The 20,398-nt window shown below is 36.0% G+C and overlaps 1 protein-coding gene across 2 annotated transcripts in view; it reads right to left on the bottom strand.

Moving 5' to 3' along the window:
- Positions 1–5,530: 5,530 nt before the first annotated feature.
- Positions 5,531–20,398, bottom strand: part of LOC122791846 (synaptotagmin-A-like) — a 511,438-nt gene continuing 496,570 nt past the window's right edge. For both annotated transcript variants that reach the window (XM_044059816.1, XM_044059817.1), the window contains one exon: positions 5,531–6,260. In XM_044059816.1, coding sequence (XP_043915751.1) covers positions 5,953–6,260 — 308 coding nt within the window. In that variant the 3' untranslated portion in view covers positions 5,531–5,952. The remainder of the gene's footprint in view (positions 6,261–20,398) is intronic.

Raw genomic sequence — 20,398 nt, 5'->3', positions numbered from 1 at the left:
CAAGAAAAAAATCTCCGTAGTCAAATTTAGTAAGTCATTTGTCCAGACTTCTATGAAATAATGAAACGTTAGAGTTTTTTTTAATAAGAATAGTCCCGTATACATATTTCTTATATAAAGAATCAAAGTTTTTTTATACCTCTAACAGTTCATATTGAATGTCTGAGAAATCAATTTTTATAAAAATGTAAACACTTCTTATTAAATGTAGAATATAATGTATTGGTATGCTTGTAGGACTAAAAATAGAGAAGATTTGCAACATTTGTCAGAATGGACTAAATACAGTATTCTTTTAGAACTCATATTCTAAATGCCAATCAATGAAACTTGATATTTGATGGTACCAGCAAACTGTCTTAAATATATGTGTAGATTTCATGTACCATATAGTTGTCCTGAGTTTGCATTCATAAAACTGGGGACACGTCTTGCTGAACCAAAAGAAAAAGACAAACAACAATATCAACAAATGCTATCAGTCTCAGAGGTGAAGAACTTTAGTTGCTTTTTAGAAATGTGCCAAAGATTAGTTGCAGAGATTAATGTTTGGAAAGAAAACATAACTTGCATCTTATTTTATAAGATTACATAGTTAGTTTCCTAGACTAAGTTCCTCATTTGCATTGAGTAAAGTACCAAGAGGTGATATTTTCAGTAACAACTTTCACTATAAAAATCAAAGGCACCAATGACTTCTGTATACTTGCAAATGTAAATCCTTTTGAATATAGCAGTTTTGAAACATTATGCATAGACCTATTAATTCTATTAAGAGACGGTTGCATTTGGTTCCTTTGATAACAAGAATTTAACCAAACTAACATGGATTACAGAATCAAAACTAGCGACTCAATCCAGTGTGTCAGAAATCTCTTAAGCATGTTTATCTTCCATTGCTTGTATAAGACATACAATAAAGTATTATTTTCCAGTAGCTCATCTAAAATTTTCCAAATAACAGTGAAGGAACGAGTATCATGCAACTCCAGAGATGAATCTAGTTTCCATTAAGAAATTTTAGAATATTTCCTGGAATCCCATTTAATTTACTGCTGAAGACTGTATGAATACTCTTCAGTAGCTCTAACTTGACTGACAGCCTGTCACTAATATGTGTAATATTCTCAGAATAGGTTTTCTATTATACTGACTGCTACATTTGATTTTGATATTCAGAAAACAAACTTAAGAGGCAGACAGTTTTAGCATTTACATTTGAAATAAATTCATCTTATTATTACTCTATAAACTGTGTTGTTCATATCTTTGATGATATAATTGCTTTATGAAATGACAATAATACACATATTCAGCTCAACAGAAATATTCATAAATTCATGAGTGTATACCATGTCATCAACCACCAAGGCCTGTATAAGCCTAGCTGAGTGGTCTACCCAACCTTGCCCCTTAACATAATTCAATTTTATTAGCAATAGGTATATTATTTAGCACATTTCTGGGTGTTATGTAAGTGTGTGAGGGAAGGGTATGTCAGTTTGGGCAACGACTCTCTATTTTTATCTCAGACATTATACCCAGAATGTATTCTTTGATTTCCTATCCTCTGATCAAGATTATGTTTATACAGGATTAAAGATGGGCTTCCAGAACATAAATATTTAATAATATCCTGAGCAATGTGTTTAATAGGTTTAGCTTCTGTCATTAGTTCCCCTTAAAATAGTTTAAAACAGATAGTAGCTTGCCAATCCATTAGTCTAACCCCTGTATGCTGACTATTTTCTGTATGACATAATAAAGTCAGCACTTATACTTTAACACCATGTTTGAACTGAAGAGCTAACAGATATAAAGTAAGAGTATACACTTTATTATATATGTAATTTAATCGTACACATTGATAAAATAAACAGGTGAAGAGGTATTATATATCTATTTACATCCAGAACATTTCTTTAATATTTATTTTAAAACAATTTAGCTTTTACTCACTGCCTTGTAAAATTTAATATTAATTAATACAAAGCCAAGCTGTCTGCTAAAGCTCTACCTACTCCCCGCCTTTTCATTAACGTTCCAGTCACTACATATTAAGGGTTTATGGTTGTTGATTAAAAGTAATATCTGAAATCCCCATTAATCTTATTTAAATAGAAGTTGATCCTGACTATAATTAAAGCATTACTTAACGTTCTACATCTTCTAACTTTGAACTTTTGTCCATGAGTGGTGCTGTCAGGACACTGACATTCACAGTGGGAAATTTAACACAGCTCGAGTGCGAGATTATGCAAAAGCTTCAATATATAACAGCCTTTGCTTACGCTAGTTCAAATATTCTTCTGAAAGCAATGCTTGTTGTTAGCCATCCAGACCATTTCTGTCCCATCAGAAATGTCTCCATTTACCAGTGCATTGAGCACTATCCTTTAATACCATTTCTTTAATGTGATCTGCTCATTCTACAGATGCTGTTGCTGTTCAGATGGTAGTTTGGGGAAACACTGCTAGTACTGAATGCTACATAACGGGCCTTTGTATTAAAAGATAAAAGAAAAATAAATAAAAAGTCACAAGGCAATGCAGCCATTATATGACATTAAATACTGATAATACTATCATAACTCTGCTTATGAAATGATAAAAATATGTTTTCCTTCATTTGACAAATATCTCTTTGCATGAAAATTTTTTTTTCAGGTTACTTTGCTCCAGGTTTGAAGTTTTAATTGGTCTAAATGGAATGGCTCACTGTGTACTTTCTTGACAGATGTGTTCCAGTACTTTTACATTGAGGAACTGTGGAAAAGAATTGTACACTTTTAAAGTTCATTTCGCTGACTTTCCCAAGACTGCTATTAATCAGAGAACATATAGAATGGAAAAATGTACTTTAAAATGTATTTGACTCTATCTGCAAGTTAATGGAATTTCAGAGTTGTTATATTTAAGTTAATAATGTGGAAGAATTACACCATTTGGGGGGTGCAGGGGAGTTTTCACTATTCCCCTAGAAAGATGTTTTCAGTTATGTTCTGCATTTTTTTAAAGGTGATTATTTTTCCTTTCACATGCATCAATTTGTTCTTTTTACTTTTCTGATTTGTTCTAGGGAGAGTAATTTCAGGTTTACATGCTATGGGCAATTCACTTTTCACACAAATATTGCCAAGTATTGTGAATTCATGCAGGTATGGCTGACAGTGATACAGCCGACCTTAACAAGCTCAGTGCTCTGTAAATGTGAATGTGCACAAGCTACAACATCCTGTTACTTTATTTAGTGTCTTTGTTGGCCAGCAAAGTCCAACTTGGCAAAACCCATTTTCAGCAGATGCCCAGGGAGAAAACAATTCATCATATAACATTTATATTACAAATTACATTCAAATAGCTCTCAGAATAACAATAGCTAATTTTTCAGAAATAAAACATAATTACAACCCATGAATATATAATAAAGTATTTACATCAACATATATAAGTCTATACATTTCTGGTAGCTCTAAAATCTTGCAGGAAGTAAATGTATTTATAGGGCAGAAGGGAAAATCTTAATGTAAAGGAATGTAGTGTTTTTACATTTCAGTACAGAAAGGTTTGTAAAGAGTTCAAGAGATGTAATAAAGTAAGTTATAAAATTGCGGAGGAGAGAAGATATTAGTATTGTTTAGGAGAAGAGAGTTCACAACATATGAGTAGGGGAGTAGGAGCTATGATCTATGATTAGTTCTATCTATGCTGCCTGTTCCAAACAGGTATATCTGGAAGGTTTACAACTTAGGTATACAAGGAATGCATGAGAGGGGTACAGTTGTGGATGGGGCCAGTTAAAAAAGAAAAATACAAAAAGTGGTGTTTGGGGGGGGGGGGGTGAAGTGCAGTATATTGACCAGGAGTGGGTAAGGTATTGTCTGAACTGGATTTTACAGCTTGGAAGTTTGTTATTTTTCTTTGTGTAGGGGTGATGTTCCATAGTTTGAAGATTTAACAGGAGTATAGTGAGTCTCCTGATGAATTATACTGCATGCATTTTATTAATCTGTTTCATAAATTGGCAACTCTTTTAGCAGATAAGCACCCAAGCATACAGCATGCTGATTCTGCACTGCTGAAATCAGGGCCAGTTGTAGTAGTTGAACGGAAGTGTGAACCAATACGTAATCTGTCTAGTTGTTATGGATGTCCATGGCAAAGGCTGGTTTCAAAAGTAACAGGATCAGACTAGGGCATGGCTTTTGACAGGACATTTGTGTTTTCAGCAAAGTCAGAGATCTCTGTGCTCCCCGACTGCTTTCAGGTGGGAGACATATAACCATTGTCCCTGAATACTGATGCAAGGCTTAAAGGAAAATAATTTAAGAAGAAGTGCATTTAAAATGAAGTCAGTAGGTAATGATGGCTTGGCTAATCAGTGCTTTCTGGGTTTAATTGTTTTAAAAAGTGAGAAATTCTTTCTTAAATTTTTGTCATCATCCTCCCAAGCATTTATATTTTGCTTCTTCATGCTTTCCAAAATTATGGATTCATGTTCTAACTTCTTTAGTTAACTTACCTTATTTCCTTCTTGTCACAAACCTTTTGCCTGCATGCGTTATTTTTTATCATCGATTTCCAGCTTTTAAGTTTAAACTCTTCCTGTCTCACTTTGCAAAATATTTGCCTTTCTGCCAAAACCACATGGATGTAGGTTTCACATTATATTTGTTACACTGGCACTCAATATCAATTTAGTGTATGCACTGACCATCTCTGGATCCACTGTAACTACCAGAATATAAATTATGGATCTCTTGAATATTCTGATAGCAGTATCTGATATATACTAGAACAAATCCAGCCTTCTCATAAAATCAGCTGAAGTAAACATTCTGAGAAGTACAACAAAGTGGTTTCCGGAAATAATGTTAAGGATGTATATTCATATGAACTCTGTTACCGTACATTTATGTTATATTTGCAATATTCTTTGTGATATTGTATGTGTGTCAATAAGGAGGGGGCAGGCACATAGGGAACAACACAAAAAGCAAATATTTTTTTCTACTGCTTGTCACAAACTCAACTTATGTAGTAAGATGCAAACTCTAAAATTAAGATATCTTGGATGTGGATCAGTTGTCTGACCTTTAATGATCTGAACACCAAAGTACTGACTCACTAAAGTAGATGCAAATAAAATGTGAAAATGCCTATTTAAATCCACACATTTTTGTCTTACTTGATGGACAAAGAATGAGTTTGTAAATAAATCTGAAAAATCCCATGTGAAGAAGCCATGAATCTGGAATGGATGCAGTTGACACAAATAAGCTGGATGTCTACAAAATTTATTTATCGAGGGTTTAATTGATGGCCCTCATGATTTACATTCAGTAAAAAAGCTGAATATGCCCAAAGTGATGAAATATGTGTGGTAATCAGGAAATTATACTAGAAAAGGCATTAATGGCATAGAAAGGAATATAGGAATAGAGATGTTTGTTGTCTTCCTCTACCAAACGTAAACAAGTGAAATTAGAATCCACGTCATAAAAAGAAGAGTACTGTTTGATATGCTCCATCTATTAATTTTCACCAAATGTGAGCACATCTGGATGATTTTTTAATTACCAACAATACGAAAAGCACCATATCCAAAGTTAATATTTAGCTGCTTCTGAAGTTTACAACTGACATTCACTGTTCATTTCAGTTCCTTTGGTTTCCTGAGCATCCAGTGAAGTAAATCATAACAATAATTAAATAAATAAACACATTTCAAGCACTGATACCTTTTTCAGGTCCTTATCTGTCAATGCCTGGGTTTTAAAGAATGTTTGCATATAGCATCAGAAATATTTGGGGCCTTTAAAACGCGAACTGTTTATAGCCGCATAAATCGTCATGCAGTCAGAATGTGCACTCACAGGAAGATCATGGCAGGCTTTACATGTTCCGTTTTAAACAATGGCATCATGTTTGTTACTCTGGTATTTTACATCCTTAAATTAACAGTGGGTGCCACTTGGCAATGGGCTGTCTCACACATGACATCATGAGATTCCAATGAGTACCATCACCAGCTTCCCTATTCCCAAGGCATGCCTTTCCAATCAGATGCCTGCCACTGCCCTTTTTATTGTATGTTTCATAAATGGAAACTGTAACTTCACACTGCTGAAAATAAGGGTCTGACAAGTGGTATAAAAAGGTCTCGTTATAAATAGTGACATCTGATTTGGCCTTCAGTGACGATTTCTGATGCTTCTGTCTCTTATGATTGCAATAAAGGGTAATACTTGCATAGATATCTATAAAACAGAAATGAACAAGAAAATGTTATACCTAAATGATACATTAGGAACTGGCTACAGTTTTGTAGGAAAACATTAAATCATTATATGTGCACATTACCGAGTCAAACCCCAAAGGATGCATGCAGAGAAAACTGTGTTAAACATGCCAATGAACTAGGTAAGATAAATATGAGAAATACTTAACTTTTTCACTGAAATCTCTTGGTTTTATATATTTACAATTTTTCATCTTGAGACTGTACATATGATGCATCTTTTTCTGTTGCAGCATTCTGTTACTAAAATATATCAGCACTAAACCTTCACACAGTGATTGTTAACATATAACACTAAAACGTTTTAGACATTATTCTTAGTTGTATTTATTTATTTGAATGATGATAAGTGATTTAAATGAAATGCCATTGTCCTTTTTGCAGGTTAGACTTGCAATAAAGCACATTATTTTAGCCTCTACCTTTGAGAATTGTTTACAGAATCTGCACAGATGACCTGCTTTGTGAAGCAATGAAAATACATTATAATAAAAAAAATGTTAATTATAAGTCTAAAAAACAGAAAAAAAGATGAATTTACATTTTAATAAATTATTCCTCATCCTTTACCTTCTGTGGTAAAACCTCTGTTCTTATTTTGTTTGCTCAGTATTATTTATTTAGCACTGCACAATGTATCTTTCCAAACACCATGATAATGGTGCCTAGAAATGGCTGTGCTAGTGTTGGAAATCATAGACAAGGATAGTTGCAGCTGTAGCTAGCGTGCTGTTTATAGTACAAATAGCCTTTTAAGGAGAAAAGTGTAAGACTGTGAGTAGAGGCAGCAGCCTGCATCAGAACAGTGGCAGGTAAACATACCATAAGAGAGCTTTTTAAAGCTGGCGAGACCACAGCTGTGTGAGCTCCATCATGAATGACTGCTCAGACACCTTGTATACACTTATGCAAGTAGTCACTTTAAATGCAATAGTTATATTCTATTTTCTAACACCGAAGCTACAACAGCAACTTATAAAGAATTCATTCAGCATGTAAGAGGTTTCCACATGATACTTGTAAACCCATTTTCTACAAGGCTTCTTTGACTCTTCCCTAGCACAACAGCAGACCATGCTGAAACTATACATTATTGTATGTCATTTTGCAGTCACACACAGTGCTTGGATGATTATAGTTAGCCATGCCCCTTGCTAGTGGTTTTTTTATTTCACTTTGGCCCTCTTACAGAAAAGTTTTTTTTTTACTACTTGAAGGAGTCCTGCAAGTTAAAGCATAATAATGATTCCAGTACACTCTCCAGCTTAACGTAAATCTACTGGTCAACATTTCCCTTGGACTACAGAAAAGGTGAATGCCACAAAAATGATGGGAGATTGAGGTTGGGAATTTACAGTGGATGGTATGGAAAGAGAGAAGAATGAGAATGGAGATGTGGATTCAGAATGTAAAGCTGAATATAGGAAAAGACTTAGCTAAGTAGATGGGAAGAGAGCTTAGAGTCAAGGCAATGGGCCAAAAAGGATCACTATGAGCTGGAAATGAGGGGCTATATTGCAACATCGAATGCTTAAAACAGCGAACGATGTTACATTGACACATTTTCAGCGACAGCTGAAAATGTCGAATCCACAGAACAGCGATTTCTTTCCTAGGGAAAGAAATCGCTGTTCCAACCCACGCAAAAAAAAAAACATTACACATTTCCAAACACATACACACATACCCAATCCTAATTATAGCCCCCAAAAAAACAGTAAACAACTAAATACACATATGCACATAACCAAACATACATTTAATGAAAAAAAAAACAGTAAACATTTTAAACCATATGCACTTACCTTAACCCGCACCCTAACCCTAAGGTCAGTAACTCTCGCACATTTACATAAACAGCTCCAAACACATACACACTTACCTTAACCCTAATTCTAACCCCCCAAAACAAAAGTAAACAACTGAGAACATATACACACTTAACTCAACCATACATTTAACACAAAATATAAAACACTAAACAGTTTCATACATATGCACTTACCTTAACCTGCACCCTAACCCTAAGGTCAGTAACTGTTGCACAATCATGCTCGGGAGCTATAACGGACAAGGGACCACACTACACTTCAGAAGACGGCAAAACAACGAAGTGGTCAAGCGACTTCTATCCCAGGGAAAGAATTCGCTGAACAGCCACTTCGCTGTTTTGCCTGTTTGCTCTACATGTGTCAGCGAAAATGCATTCGACATAATGCGTTTTCGTTGCACTCATAGGAACCTGGAAATGAAGCGCATTTTTATCTTTCCATGAAGTTCTACACAATCTAACCTCTTTAGCAGCACAATAACTATTCATTACTAATTTTAATTTTTGTTTCTAACCATGAATGTCTTCATGGGGTAGATCTTCTTTTTTTGGAAAGCTACTTCTTGCCCATAATGCACTATGAAGGCACAGCCAATGACATTATAATGCCCTAGTCTGTACTGTCAGATGACCACCCCACGCTTAAAAAGGAAGTAGTGATAAATACTGTCAAATTTGAGAATTACCAGTGACAATGACAGTGACTCTTTTGCTTTGATTCATTTGTTTCCTATGTATTTAACACACTCTCCATAAAAAATTGTTGCAAACTGATTATGAAGCTTATGAACTGTTGCTGTTGATCAGGTAAGGGTTGCTTTCTCTGTAGGGCATTGCTGTGTACATTTTGTAAGCTTAACAAAGTTTGGGACAAGAAAGACAGTGAATATAATCATAAGGCAGTGGACAAATTGGGATGGCTTTAGGTACAAAAGAGAATGATCAATACTACTTATAAGGATTTAGGAAAGGGGGAAGGAGAGGAGGCTAATTTGAAGTTATGCTTCTCGGAAATAAAGAGAATGACTTCTGTTAGTGGGATGATGCTTGGTAAGAAACTTGAGTGGTGACAAAAAATGGCACAGAACTGGTTCAGTCCATGATTTCCACATTTTGTGGCTGCCTCAGTAGCCTAATACACCAAGACAAATTAAGGATGAGGGATGGCGGTATAGTACTATATGCAGGAAATGTGTGAAGGATGAGGTAGACAGTATAGACATGCTCCGATCCTGTATTAAAGTAAAGGTGTTGTGGAAGATCATCATGGCAGGAAGAATAAAAGAAAAAAGGGAAGGATACATGGATATTTGTTTATCTTGTGTGGAAACAGTATCTCACCGTTAGATTAGGGAGGAATGGGTAGAGCTACAATTTGTAGCTAGCTGGATTGAGACAAGTGCAACAACATTTATTTTAGCAGTATATCTAGCTGCATTTTATGATGGTAGGAAAGTTTGCAAAAACCCATCTGATCACATTAAGCTGCACATTTCACAGCAATAATCATATATGAAGACCACCCTATATTACAAAGAATGGTTGCAGCTAATAGATTATTTTGCTGCTATATGTTGCTTTTTACCAGGAAGATTGTTTGCTGCTATTTGCTACAACAAGCATTTTGTCACTGAATAAATGGACTTTTCTTAAACGTTTGGAGGAGGTACAAGTCTCTGGTCTTCGTGGTACTCTTCTGTTTTGTTTTTCAGTGGTCTAAATGGTTGCAACTTGTTGAGTATGATCAATATGTTAAAATATAGTTTGTGATATTACTGGGACTCACTGCTCCAATATTTCCTTTTTATTTGCTTGATGTTATCTAAAAAGTACGGGTTTGTTCATGAGTCTTTAAGAAGGGATTTTTTTGACAATGGATGGGAAAAATGTATTATTTATTTTTTATTTTATTTATTTTGCTTGTGTTTGTCAAGTCTGCCCAACTGGGTTTAGTCAAAAAAAAAAAAAAAAAACTCTTTTCATCAAAGGCCTGGGGACAAACGCTCCAATGTGTTGCAAACATTTTTTACTGCACATTGGCTAGCTTATTATAACATTGCCCAAGATTGGACACTTGCAAGATTTGAAGATTGGGGCAGCATACAGGAGAGATAGCAATAAGAAAGTAGAGACTATATGTCTTCTGGCTATGTCAGTGAGGTAGGATTTTACTCCATATAATTCATCTAGTTTTTTAACCACATGTAATACATGGTGGTTGATTTTCACTTGGTTATCTATGGTGACACTCAGTAATTTTGTGTGGTTTACTTATTCTATTATGGTTAGGTTAACATAAATTAAAGTGAATAGTGTTGCTTTGATAGAGGTGATGTAGGGTGAAAAACAGTGATTTAGTTTCTTTAGGGTTTAGACATAGTTGCAAATTATTTATCCATCTTTCATTTGATACAGATTGTTGCATAAGGTCTTGAAGTTTAGAGGGAAATTTGTCAGAGCAAATTATTGTCCAGCCATCAGAGTATTGAACTAGGGTAGTATTTTTTGTAGCTGTGTAGAGATCAGTGATGAATATGTTGAAAAGTATGGGGCCTAATATAAATCCGTATATGACACCAATAGTTCTTGGCAAGAAGGTAGAGAAAATTTTCCTTTTCACAACTATGGAACCATTGCAGTGAAGAGTTGCTGAGCCCTAACAATGAAATTTTATGCAAGGGTTTCTGGTGGAAGACAGCATCAAAAGCTTTTGATAAGTTTAGCAAAGTGATAGACATGAGGCTTCTAGTGCTTCCATTGGTTTTGACAGTATTAACAAAATTCAGGAAAACAGTAGGTGTGCTTTGATGAGGATGGAAGTCATGTTGGGTCGAAGACAGAATATGGTTATTTATTAGATACTTGATAGTTGACTATGAATACATTTTTCTAATATTTTTGATCGGGAGATAAAATGGCAATTGGCCTATAGTTTGAAAGATCTGTATTGATTCCACCCTTGTGCAAGAGAATAATAATAGATTTTTTTTCATAGAAGCAGAACTGTATTTTCAGATTTTAAAGGTATTTTTTTGATGGTATCTGTGGGAACCGGTGGAAAGGAGAAATGTTGACAGAGTTTATGTGATTGAGCGGGGACCTCAAGAGCTTTATTAGTTACCCAGTTAGTTTCTGATTGTCTGTGTAAAATGGGTATTGGATTGGTTGGTTATGGTATCATTTTGTTTCTGTGTTTTTGGTGTTGGCTATGTAGCTTTTATTGCATTTAACAGTTTATTGACGAACGCCCAAAACAGTTTGAGATTGTTAGTCTGTATGTTTTGACTGGTTGAGTAATAGGTTTTCTTATCTTTCATGATAAGTTGTTGTATTAGACTTTTTAGTTGTCTATATGCTATTAAAATAGGCTGTTTTATTTATTTATTTATTTTTTGTCCAGATCTTCCAGGCTTTGCTCTTTGGTTCCTGAGTTGTTTAGTTGCTAAGGACAGCCATGGGGCAGGATTGACTTTGAATCTTTTTATTCTGATGGTGTGTGTGTGTGTGTGTGTGTGTGTGTGTGTGTGTGTGTGTGTGTGTGTGTGTGTGTGTGTGTGTGTGTGTGTGTGTGTGTGTGTGTGTGTGCGTGTGTGTGTGTGTGTGTGTCAGGTGTTGGGAGGGCTATGTAGATTGGGATAGTGGGAGTTTAAACTCTTGCTTTTTTGAGCAAGTGGCAGCGATCAGGTGTGTTGCAAGCTTCTAGCATGAGAGCACCTGTAGTAGATCCAATATTTTCATTTGCATTCAATATCTAAAGTTTTATTAGCTATTGTATGGTACCAAAGCAACAGCCCCAAAACACATCATTACAGCCTGGTAAGAAAACCTAGAACTATAACTCCTTAAATGGGAGTCACTAAAGACTCTCTCCATAGATGATGCTGTCTCTGAGTTTGACAAAATCTTCCTAAGTGTCCTAAGTGTTCTAAGCACACACACACACACACACACACACACACACACACACACACACACACACACACACACACACACACCTGCACTTCAGAAAATGCATTCTAACATAAATCATGTTATTTAAGCAACTTTGTAATTTTTATAAGAACAATATTTAAAATATGCTCCTATTCTGAATTTTGTTCCACCTTTATTTTAGATTTTATCCAGATTTTTTCAGCTAAAAGGTCAAGAGGATTGCAAACCTCTTAACTGCTGCTTGATCACTCTCACTCTTCACACTCTCTCACACACTTCACTTTCATGTACACAAGCATGCATACATCCACGCAGACAGAAACACATGCACACATTTTTTTTTTATGTTTCATTTAATTTTACATTTGCTAAACAGCAAAAGTGCTGCTTAGCAAGTGTAAAATAATGGCTCGATCAATCTCACTGGCACTTTCATGTATACATACACTCACACACATACTTTTCAATTTATTTTTTTACATTCATTAAATAGTAAAAGTGCTGCTTAGTGAGCATAAAATAATGAAAGTCATTAGTTTTCTTTCAGTATGAGCTTCACGGCAGCTCAATATGATATTGTGAAGTGGCAGATTCACTTTTCAGTGGTCATTACCTGCAGAGTAACACCTTCCTGAAGAATGTTTGAACTAGGTTGCCACTGTACAGGTTGCCCATTCCCTAAGAGGTCACTAAAGTGAAGCCTGGCATGTAAATAAATGGCTTATTTGTGGACAGTTATTACTACTGAAAATACAGTTGTCTATATTGTAGTAAGCAAGGATCAAGGTAATGTTAATAATTAATAAATGCTATTGCCAAAATGTTGATGATTTCATAAAAAGGAGAGAAAGCAGTTTCTGAAATAAATAAGTACAGTTGGGTCAAAATGAAGCAAATTAGCTCAATTTTGTTATATCACTGAAAGAATCTAATGGAGGGCATGCCCTGAGGGGACTTTATAAATCTAAATGAAGTTATGCATTATTTAAATTGGATGACTGTAGGTACGAGTAAGCATGGACAGAGCTATGCTTTTGAAGTATGACAAATGGCTTGCTCAGTTGTTGTTGTTGTTGTTGTGTCTTTCATCTTTTCCCGGTTAGGGGTCGCCACAGCGGAACTCCGGTCCGCTAATGATTGGCAGTAGATTTTTACATGCCGAGTTGCCAGCCCTGATGCACAACCTTCAAAGAAGGTACGCCCATTCATGCATGTCTCCACACAGAAGACACTCTTAGCTGAGAATCGAACAGGACAACATCTTACTGTGAGGCGACAACACTACCGCAGCACCACCACTGCAGTCTCAGTGTATAGGTTAAATGTAATTAGTCTGCTTTACAGCAAAGGATGAACATGATTTGTCAGAGAATGATTACATTTGACCAACCTGGTTGAAGGAAGCAGCAGTATGAGGTAGGCTGGTGGTAAAGTTCATGAGACATTTTAAGAGGACATCAATCTGTTCTGATCTGTTAATCTGAATGATTATGTACAGTGGGGTTCAGAGAAAATGGTGCTCCAGGGCACGGGATGCCTTGGGGAATTCAGTATACTATGGTGTCCCTTCTTAGTGTTATGGATGACAAAAAGGTGAAAGATGAGTGAAAGATTTTTATTCTGTTACATTAAATAACCCCTGACATTTGCCTCATTGTACTGCCCTAGCAGAACTTTTAATAAGAATGCATTGCTTGAATGAGGGTTAACTACTAAGAAATACAATTCCTGCATATCTGTATCAGAGTGGTGGATGAAACTACACATTTGAAATTAGCTAAATTTGCAAAATGGCAACAAATCAGACAACAGATTGCATGATAGTTGAATGAGAGTACATAAGAAGGGAGAACACAAGCAACATTCTTAAGGTGAGGTGTGATAAAGAAGTGTAATAATAGTTAAGGAAATATGATTGCAATTGGACTGAAGAAGAGTATGTACATAGCATAGGAAGAAAATTACAAGTGATGTAATAAGGTTATGTACATTTAGGGATATGACTCCAATGGAACTGAAGAACAATACACACACAACATAAGAAAGAGATTACAAGTGATGTAATATGACTGTGCAAATTTAAGGACATATGATTCTAGCTGAACTGAAGTAAAGTACATACTTAAGGTAGGAAGATTACAAATGATTTAATAAGATTATGTAAATTTAAGCAGACATAATTCCAACTGGACTGAAGTAGAGTACATACATAAACTAGGAGGGAGATTATACGTGTTGTAATAAGAGTATTCAAATTTAAAGATATATGAGATTTCCCATACTCTGGAACAGGCTACTCATCTATGTCAAGCAAAGTTCTTCATTAGCACTCTTCAAGAAAAATCTTGATGAGTGGATGGGAAATAGGAAATACACCCCGGGGATCACTTCTGTGAATCTGCTCGACAGTGGCGCAGGAAAATTAATTTCTTGGGTGGTGTAAGCCAGGGAACCTTGTTGGCTAGGCTTATGTAGGCCCTTGGGTCGATAGCCTAGTACCTGCCTATGAACCTATGATTCTAATTGGACTGAAGTAGAGTACATATTTATTTATTTTTTATTTATTTATTTATTTATTTATTTATTTAACATTTGTTAACTGAGAAAGTCCGACTTGATACGAAGCCAATTTTCAGCGGTGGCCTGGGGAGAAACACTCCAGATGCATGTCTTTATAACGTGGGAGGAAACTGGAGCACCCAGTGAAAACCCACAGAAATGCAGGGAGGGCATGCAGACTCCACAAAAAAGGCACTCCAGCCGAGAGTCGAACAGGAGAACCTCTTCCTGTGAGGTGACAATGCTACCGCTGCACCAATGCACTATCAAGAGTATATACATAACACAGGAAGGAGATTATGAAAGATATACTAAGATTATGTAAGTTTAAGCAGATATAGTAACCCAAAATGTGAGGAACAGTGTGTAAAACAAACTGATAACCAGCAAACCACACTGTGAGAGGAAAACTGAAGCACCGGACAACCAACAAAATAAAAGCAACTGTTTATTGTAACAAATAATCCAATGTTAGCTCTCTCAGCTCTCTGATGAAGTCTGTTCATTTAGACGACTAAAAATGTGGTGATTTGTTAAGCATTTAATGTTGGATTATTTGTTACAATAAACAGTTGCTTTTATTTTGTTGGCTGTCCGGTGCTTCAGTTTTCCTCTCACAGTGTGGTTTGCTGGTTTTAAGCAGATATAATTACAACTGGTTTGAAGAAGAGTACATACATAAGCTAGGAGGGAGACTGCAAGTAATTTAATAAGATTATGTAAATTTAAGATATGTAACAGCAGACTAAAAATATATAAAATTGAAAGTGAATAGAATGAGTGAGAGGAAAGGAGAGATTTTAGTGAGAGTTATGATTAGTGAGGGAATGCTTAATTATATAATAGGATACCAGAAGGTTGAATACTTTCAGAGAAATGGGAAGGGTATGCCTAAACGTGACTAGACTGAGGAATGATTCAGGTTTATGCTATAACTTTGTTTGTTTGTGTCTTTCAGCTTTTCCCGGTTAGGGGTCGCCACAGCTAATGATTGGCAGTAGATTTTCTACGTGCCGAGTTTGCCAGCCCTGACACACAACCTTCAATGAAGGTACGCCCATTCACGCATGTCTCCACACAGAAGACGCTCTAGCTGAGAATCGAACGACACAACGTCTTGCTGTGAGGTGACAATGCTACCGCAGCATCACCACCACAGTTGACAGGTTTATGCTATTACTAATATTTACAATTATAAATTCTATTACTAATATTTACAATTATAACCTAAGAATATAAAGATTAGAAGTGGAAGGCCGGGTAGAAGATGCCTTCAGAAAGAAATGTATCACCAGTACATGCATAAGTAATTGTATATATGTCTGGTTTCAAGATAAGGTTTCTGTGATTATATTCAGTTCAGTGATATTGATAAAGGAGATTTTGTAACTGTTTCTGAATTTTCTAGATTACTGTCACCTAGAAATCAATAAAGATGATTTATGATTAAAAAGAAACTTTCTTTAACACCAATTTGTGAAGAATTATTTGGGTGGCAGATTCCCCCAGTAGGTTTTCCTAAATGTGCCAGTTCTTTCCCAAGTCTAAGAACTATTTTAATTGAAGTAGCTCCACAAAACAATACATACCCATTGTTTATTTTTCACTTTTTGTAGCCTGGTTTGGTCCCACTAGACATGTATTCTATTTTCAAAGGAGACAATTGTGTATCGTGTCATGACTAAAATTAATTCACAATGAACCAGTTCACTCTTCTGATTGTCAAATAAATAAATTAGCAGTGGGCAAAATGATTAGATCTAGAAACAAAACAATCATGCCTTTTGAAATCCTTTCCATGAGCTCACAGCTACAAATGAAAAAGAAATATGGAGGAACTGTTCTTTTTCTTTTTTTTTGGGGGGGGGGGGGGCAACTGCATATTCCACTGGCTGTAAGTCCATAACAAACATATTGCTGTTTTTACTTGTGGCTGTCATTTACTTTAAGTCATGTTTTCCTAAAAGGAAATTGAAAGTGGGTACAGAACCTACCTAGTGTGAGTTAACAACGTTATGTCCCATTTCAGTAAATAATAATTGGGCATGATACATTGCATAGAAAAATCTGACTCTTGAATTTTGATATACTTTCACTTTAAGCACAGAAGTGAGTAGTCAGGAAATGACAAAGGATTTAATCATGTACTGCTATGTCTGATCATAAATTTGTTTGGTGACTATTATAGCCACATGGTAATTAGTGTCTGCATTTCCCTAACAACATGGCTGTAGCTCTTGCAGCCCACCATAGATTTGCTTGTTGATTACCTGAGCCTCAGCATAATAAGAAATGCAAAAATAGTAGTATGCTATTGACTGAACCTGCACAACTACAGAACTTTACCTACATCATTTCCACATTTTCTGCAGCAGCATTTCTCCTGCTGACTTTGTCCAGAGACACAAAACCATCACCTCAATCCCACTTACATGTTCTTCCCCTTTCATTAATTAACCCTCCTTGGATGATATGATGTTCATCAACAATGGTCTTAGTAAGTAATAACTGAGGAGGAATTGTTTATGCTCTAAATATAGGCCTGTTAGGAATGCTAGAGCAGGTGCAGAATGTTCTGTAAGAACAAACACCATCGTCTGGTATTTGCTTCTCAAAGTAGGAACACTTAGGCACCCTCTTCCTAAATGACCTCATACACTTCAATGTCATATGCCATCTATTACTTTTCAGCATCAAGCGCCATCCAGTTAAATTGTTTCTACTACCAAGAAAAACATCTTATTTCTGTCTTTCTTTCTCCCAGTTGTCTGTTAAACCTCAAACACATGCTGACCTCTCTCAGCCAAAGACATCTGTACTAGCAGGACATAAACTTTATATTATTCTGTTTCACTTCAAACATCTCTGTTTTCTCAAAATAGTCATGGAATACAACTTGCTCAAAGTTTGTTTCACAAAACCGCCAAGTACTCTAAGAAAGACATACAGAACTGAATGTTTATTTTTCACACTCCAGTATTCTACATATCTCTAGTTTCCCTAAGTTTCCATACATCTATAACAGTATTTTTCCTCGTGACACTTACTCCAGAAATTGACTTCATAACAGCAAGAGCAGTGCCCATATGTCCAACATAAGTGCTACAGCATTCACCACTGCATAGATCTTAAGCAAGATAGCCTCATTTCACTAAATTCATTTTAATTTGCTCTCAGTTTCATTATGTAATTTTATTCCTGACAGGCAAACTGGCCATGGCATATATTTTGTCATCTTCATTGTAGGAAGTAGATACAACATGTTGATAACACACTTGTTTTTTATTTTTCTAAACACACCTGACAAGAATGGAATAGTGGAATATTGTTCTAAACTACAGCATGCCTTTCTTTATAACTTACTTATAGGCAATGAATTGTCTGTAGATAAAGGCCTAGAGAAAAAAAATGTCTGAAATCTGTGATCCTTCTGTTTTATCCCAGGTAGTTTAATAATGCTTACAAAATGGGCTTGGAGAATCAGCAACCCCTACTGGACACTTGATATTTCAAAGGGGATATTATTATACAGGGAGAGCCTGGGTAAAAGCAGCCAGATGAAGTTATGGTTTAGCCTGGTCTACATCCTGACACCAGCAACTACCAACCAATTTGACAACTTATTGTATGAACTATTTCTTTATAGTATGGAAAATAACATTAAGTAATACAACATCCTTCTCATATCAGCTTTCACAATAATGCAAACCTGAAAACTCCAATGACCCCTTCAGCCACTTCTCTAGCCATGGCCCACTGGAAATGATACATTATTTAACCAGCCACCCCCCTCCTCACCCAAATGAGCAGCCATTTCCTATTTGACCTAATGTTATCCAACATACCTGGCAAACATAAACAAACTGCTCACTATTAGAACACCCTCAGTCAGTGGATAATGCAGTAACATCTACTAGGCTAGACCTAATCCCCTGCCTACTCTGGCTATTATTTTACTGCAGAGACAAAGTACCAAGGATGCATTACTGTGTTAAATCTACTTCATGGGTTAGAACAATACATTTAAATAAAAAGCAATCAAAGACTATTCATGAAACTATGATGTAACACCCCTCTGTTCTGTTTAATAAATCTTCTCCTATTTTCACAAGCAGACATAGATGAGGCACATAACCCAACTCTGAGATTAACTGGCTGAAGAGACTATTAGATCATTGGGAGATACTAGAAAATTACCAACTATTTCAACTTTTCTGCAAAAACAATTGCAAGAAAGCAGAAGGTTGAGTACATTATGAACAAACAGTGCACTCTGTGTAGTAATTCCAAAGGACTAAGGAAAGAAGCAAACAATATGATTGGTAGAAACAATAAAAACAAAGGGCATCCATCTTATTAATGACAAAATATTGTCACACATGCAGAAACCAATGGTTTTGCTCTGACATCCACTTTCTGCTACTCCTCTGTTAGAGCTCTAGCTATGTCCCCACTTGATAACAGTTCTTCTGCTGTGGGAAACCACCCTTTCCACTTTTGGACTGTCACAAAAAGCCAGTTCAAGCACTGTGTTGATCTTCAAAGTAGTTCTGGATGCAACAGTGTTGTCAGTATGCATCTAACGTGCACTAAACATCTTTACCACCCACTCCCCCTCTCACTGGATATTCACAAGCACTACACCCAAATAAGGAAAGCTAACTCTTCCAAAACTGGAACACTACAAACATGCCTTTGGTCTGTCTACTTTAACAACATTCTCGAAAATGTTGCAGCCACACAGATACAAGAATTAGTGCGAGACTCACAGCATGGTTTTAGAACAGAGAGAAACATTACTGCAGCGCTCTGGCTTCTAATATTTGCTGCTCTACTTTGCATGAACAGGAAACCACCCACTCAGGCTGTCTTCATGGACTCAACAAAACAACCATAATGCATTATATGGCATTTTACTTTGCACATGGCCCATAACCCACCTAGCTAGATGTCCATCTTCATGAAAGTAAATGTGTTTGTGTTTTATTCAATACCACCTAAAACAAGCTTGTGTACCTTAGAGGGTTAGTCTTGGAACCATTACTATCCATCTGTTGTTTGTCTGTATGGACTCTATCTATTTTACCTAGGCTGCAGACTTCATGCATTACTTTCAGTTTCTGAGCTTGCAGTCCTGAGCTCAGCATGAAGAGCAGACAAGCTTAGAAAAAAAAAAGCTCGAGTTAAATCTCTTTCACTTATTTTCAAATGGTTCAAGAACAGCCAACTTAAAGTGAGCAACAGCAAAACAAAATCCATTTTGCTCATGACACAAAATTTAAACAAATTCTTTGCCAATGAAGGCACAATCTGCCAGAAGATTCCTCCAAACAATCAGTATCTGCAAATTCTGTTAGATCCTATTTTGATCTTCAAGCCTCATGGCAAGACAACAAAAACTAAAATAAAAGGTTGGGCACCTTCTGCAAGACGTCCTTATAATTCCTTTCAGAAACTTGGATGAATTTTGATAAAAGTTAATTAATTCCTTAAACAGAACATATAATCATATGTATCCTAACAGCTTGCATTATCCTTCACAAGTGATTACACATATAGCATGTTGTTCCATGACTCATGCCATGAACACATCACTGTTAGACACCACAGACAGGTTAAAGATTGCCAGTGAATTAATGGATTAACTTTCTTCTCTGATCCCTGTTATGCAAGCTGCAGTACACTACACTCTCTGAGGCATTACCACACTCTACTGCCAATTGTTGCATCAGTGTAGACTTGTTTAACCTCATTTTCAGTCAACCTACATTAAA

Source organism: Protopterus annectens, chromosome 17.part0, assembly GCF_019279795.1.
Source record: "Protopterus annectens isolate FY-2018-M chromosome 17.part0, PAN1.0, whole genome shotgun sequence".
NCBI lineage: Eukaryota > Metazoa > Chordata > Ceratodontiformes > Protopteridae > Protopterus > Protopterus annectens.
Note: the sequence above shows the minus strand (reverse complement) of the source record. Positions and strands in the feature narration are given on the sequence as shown.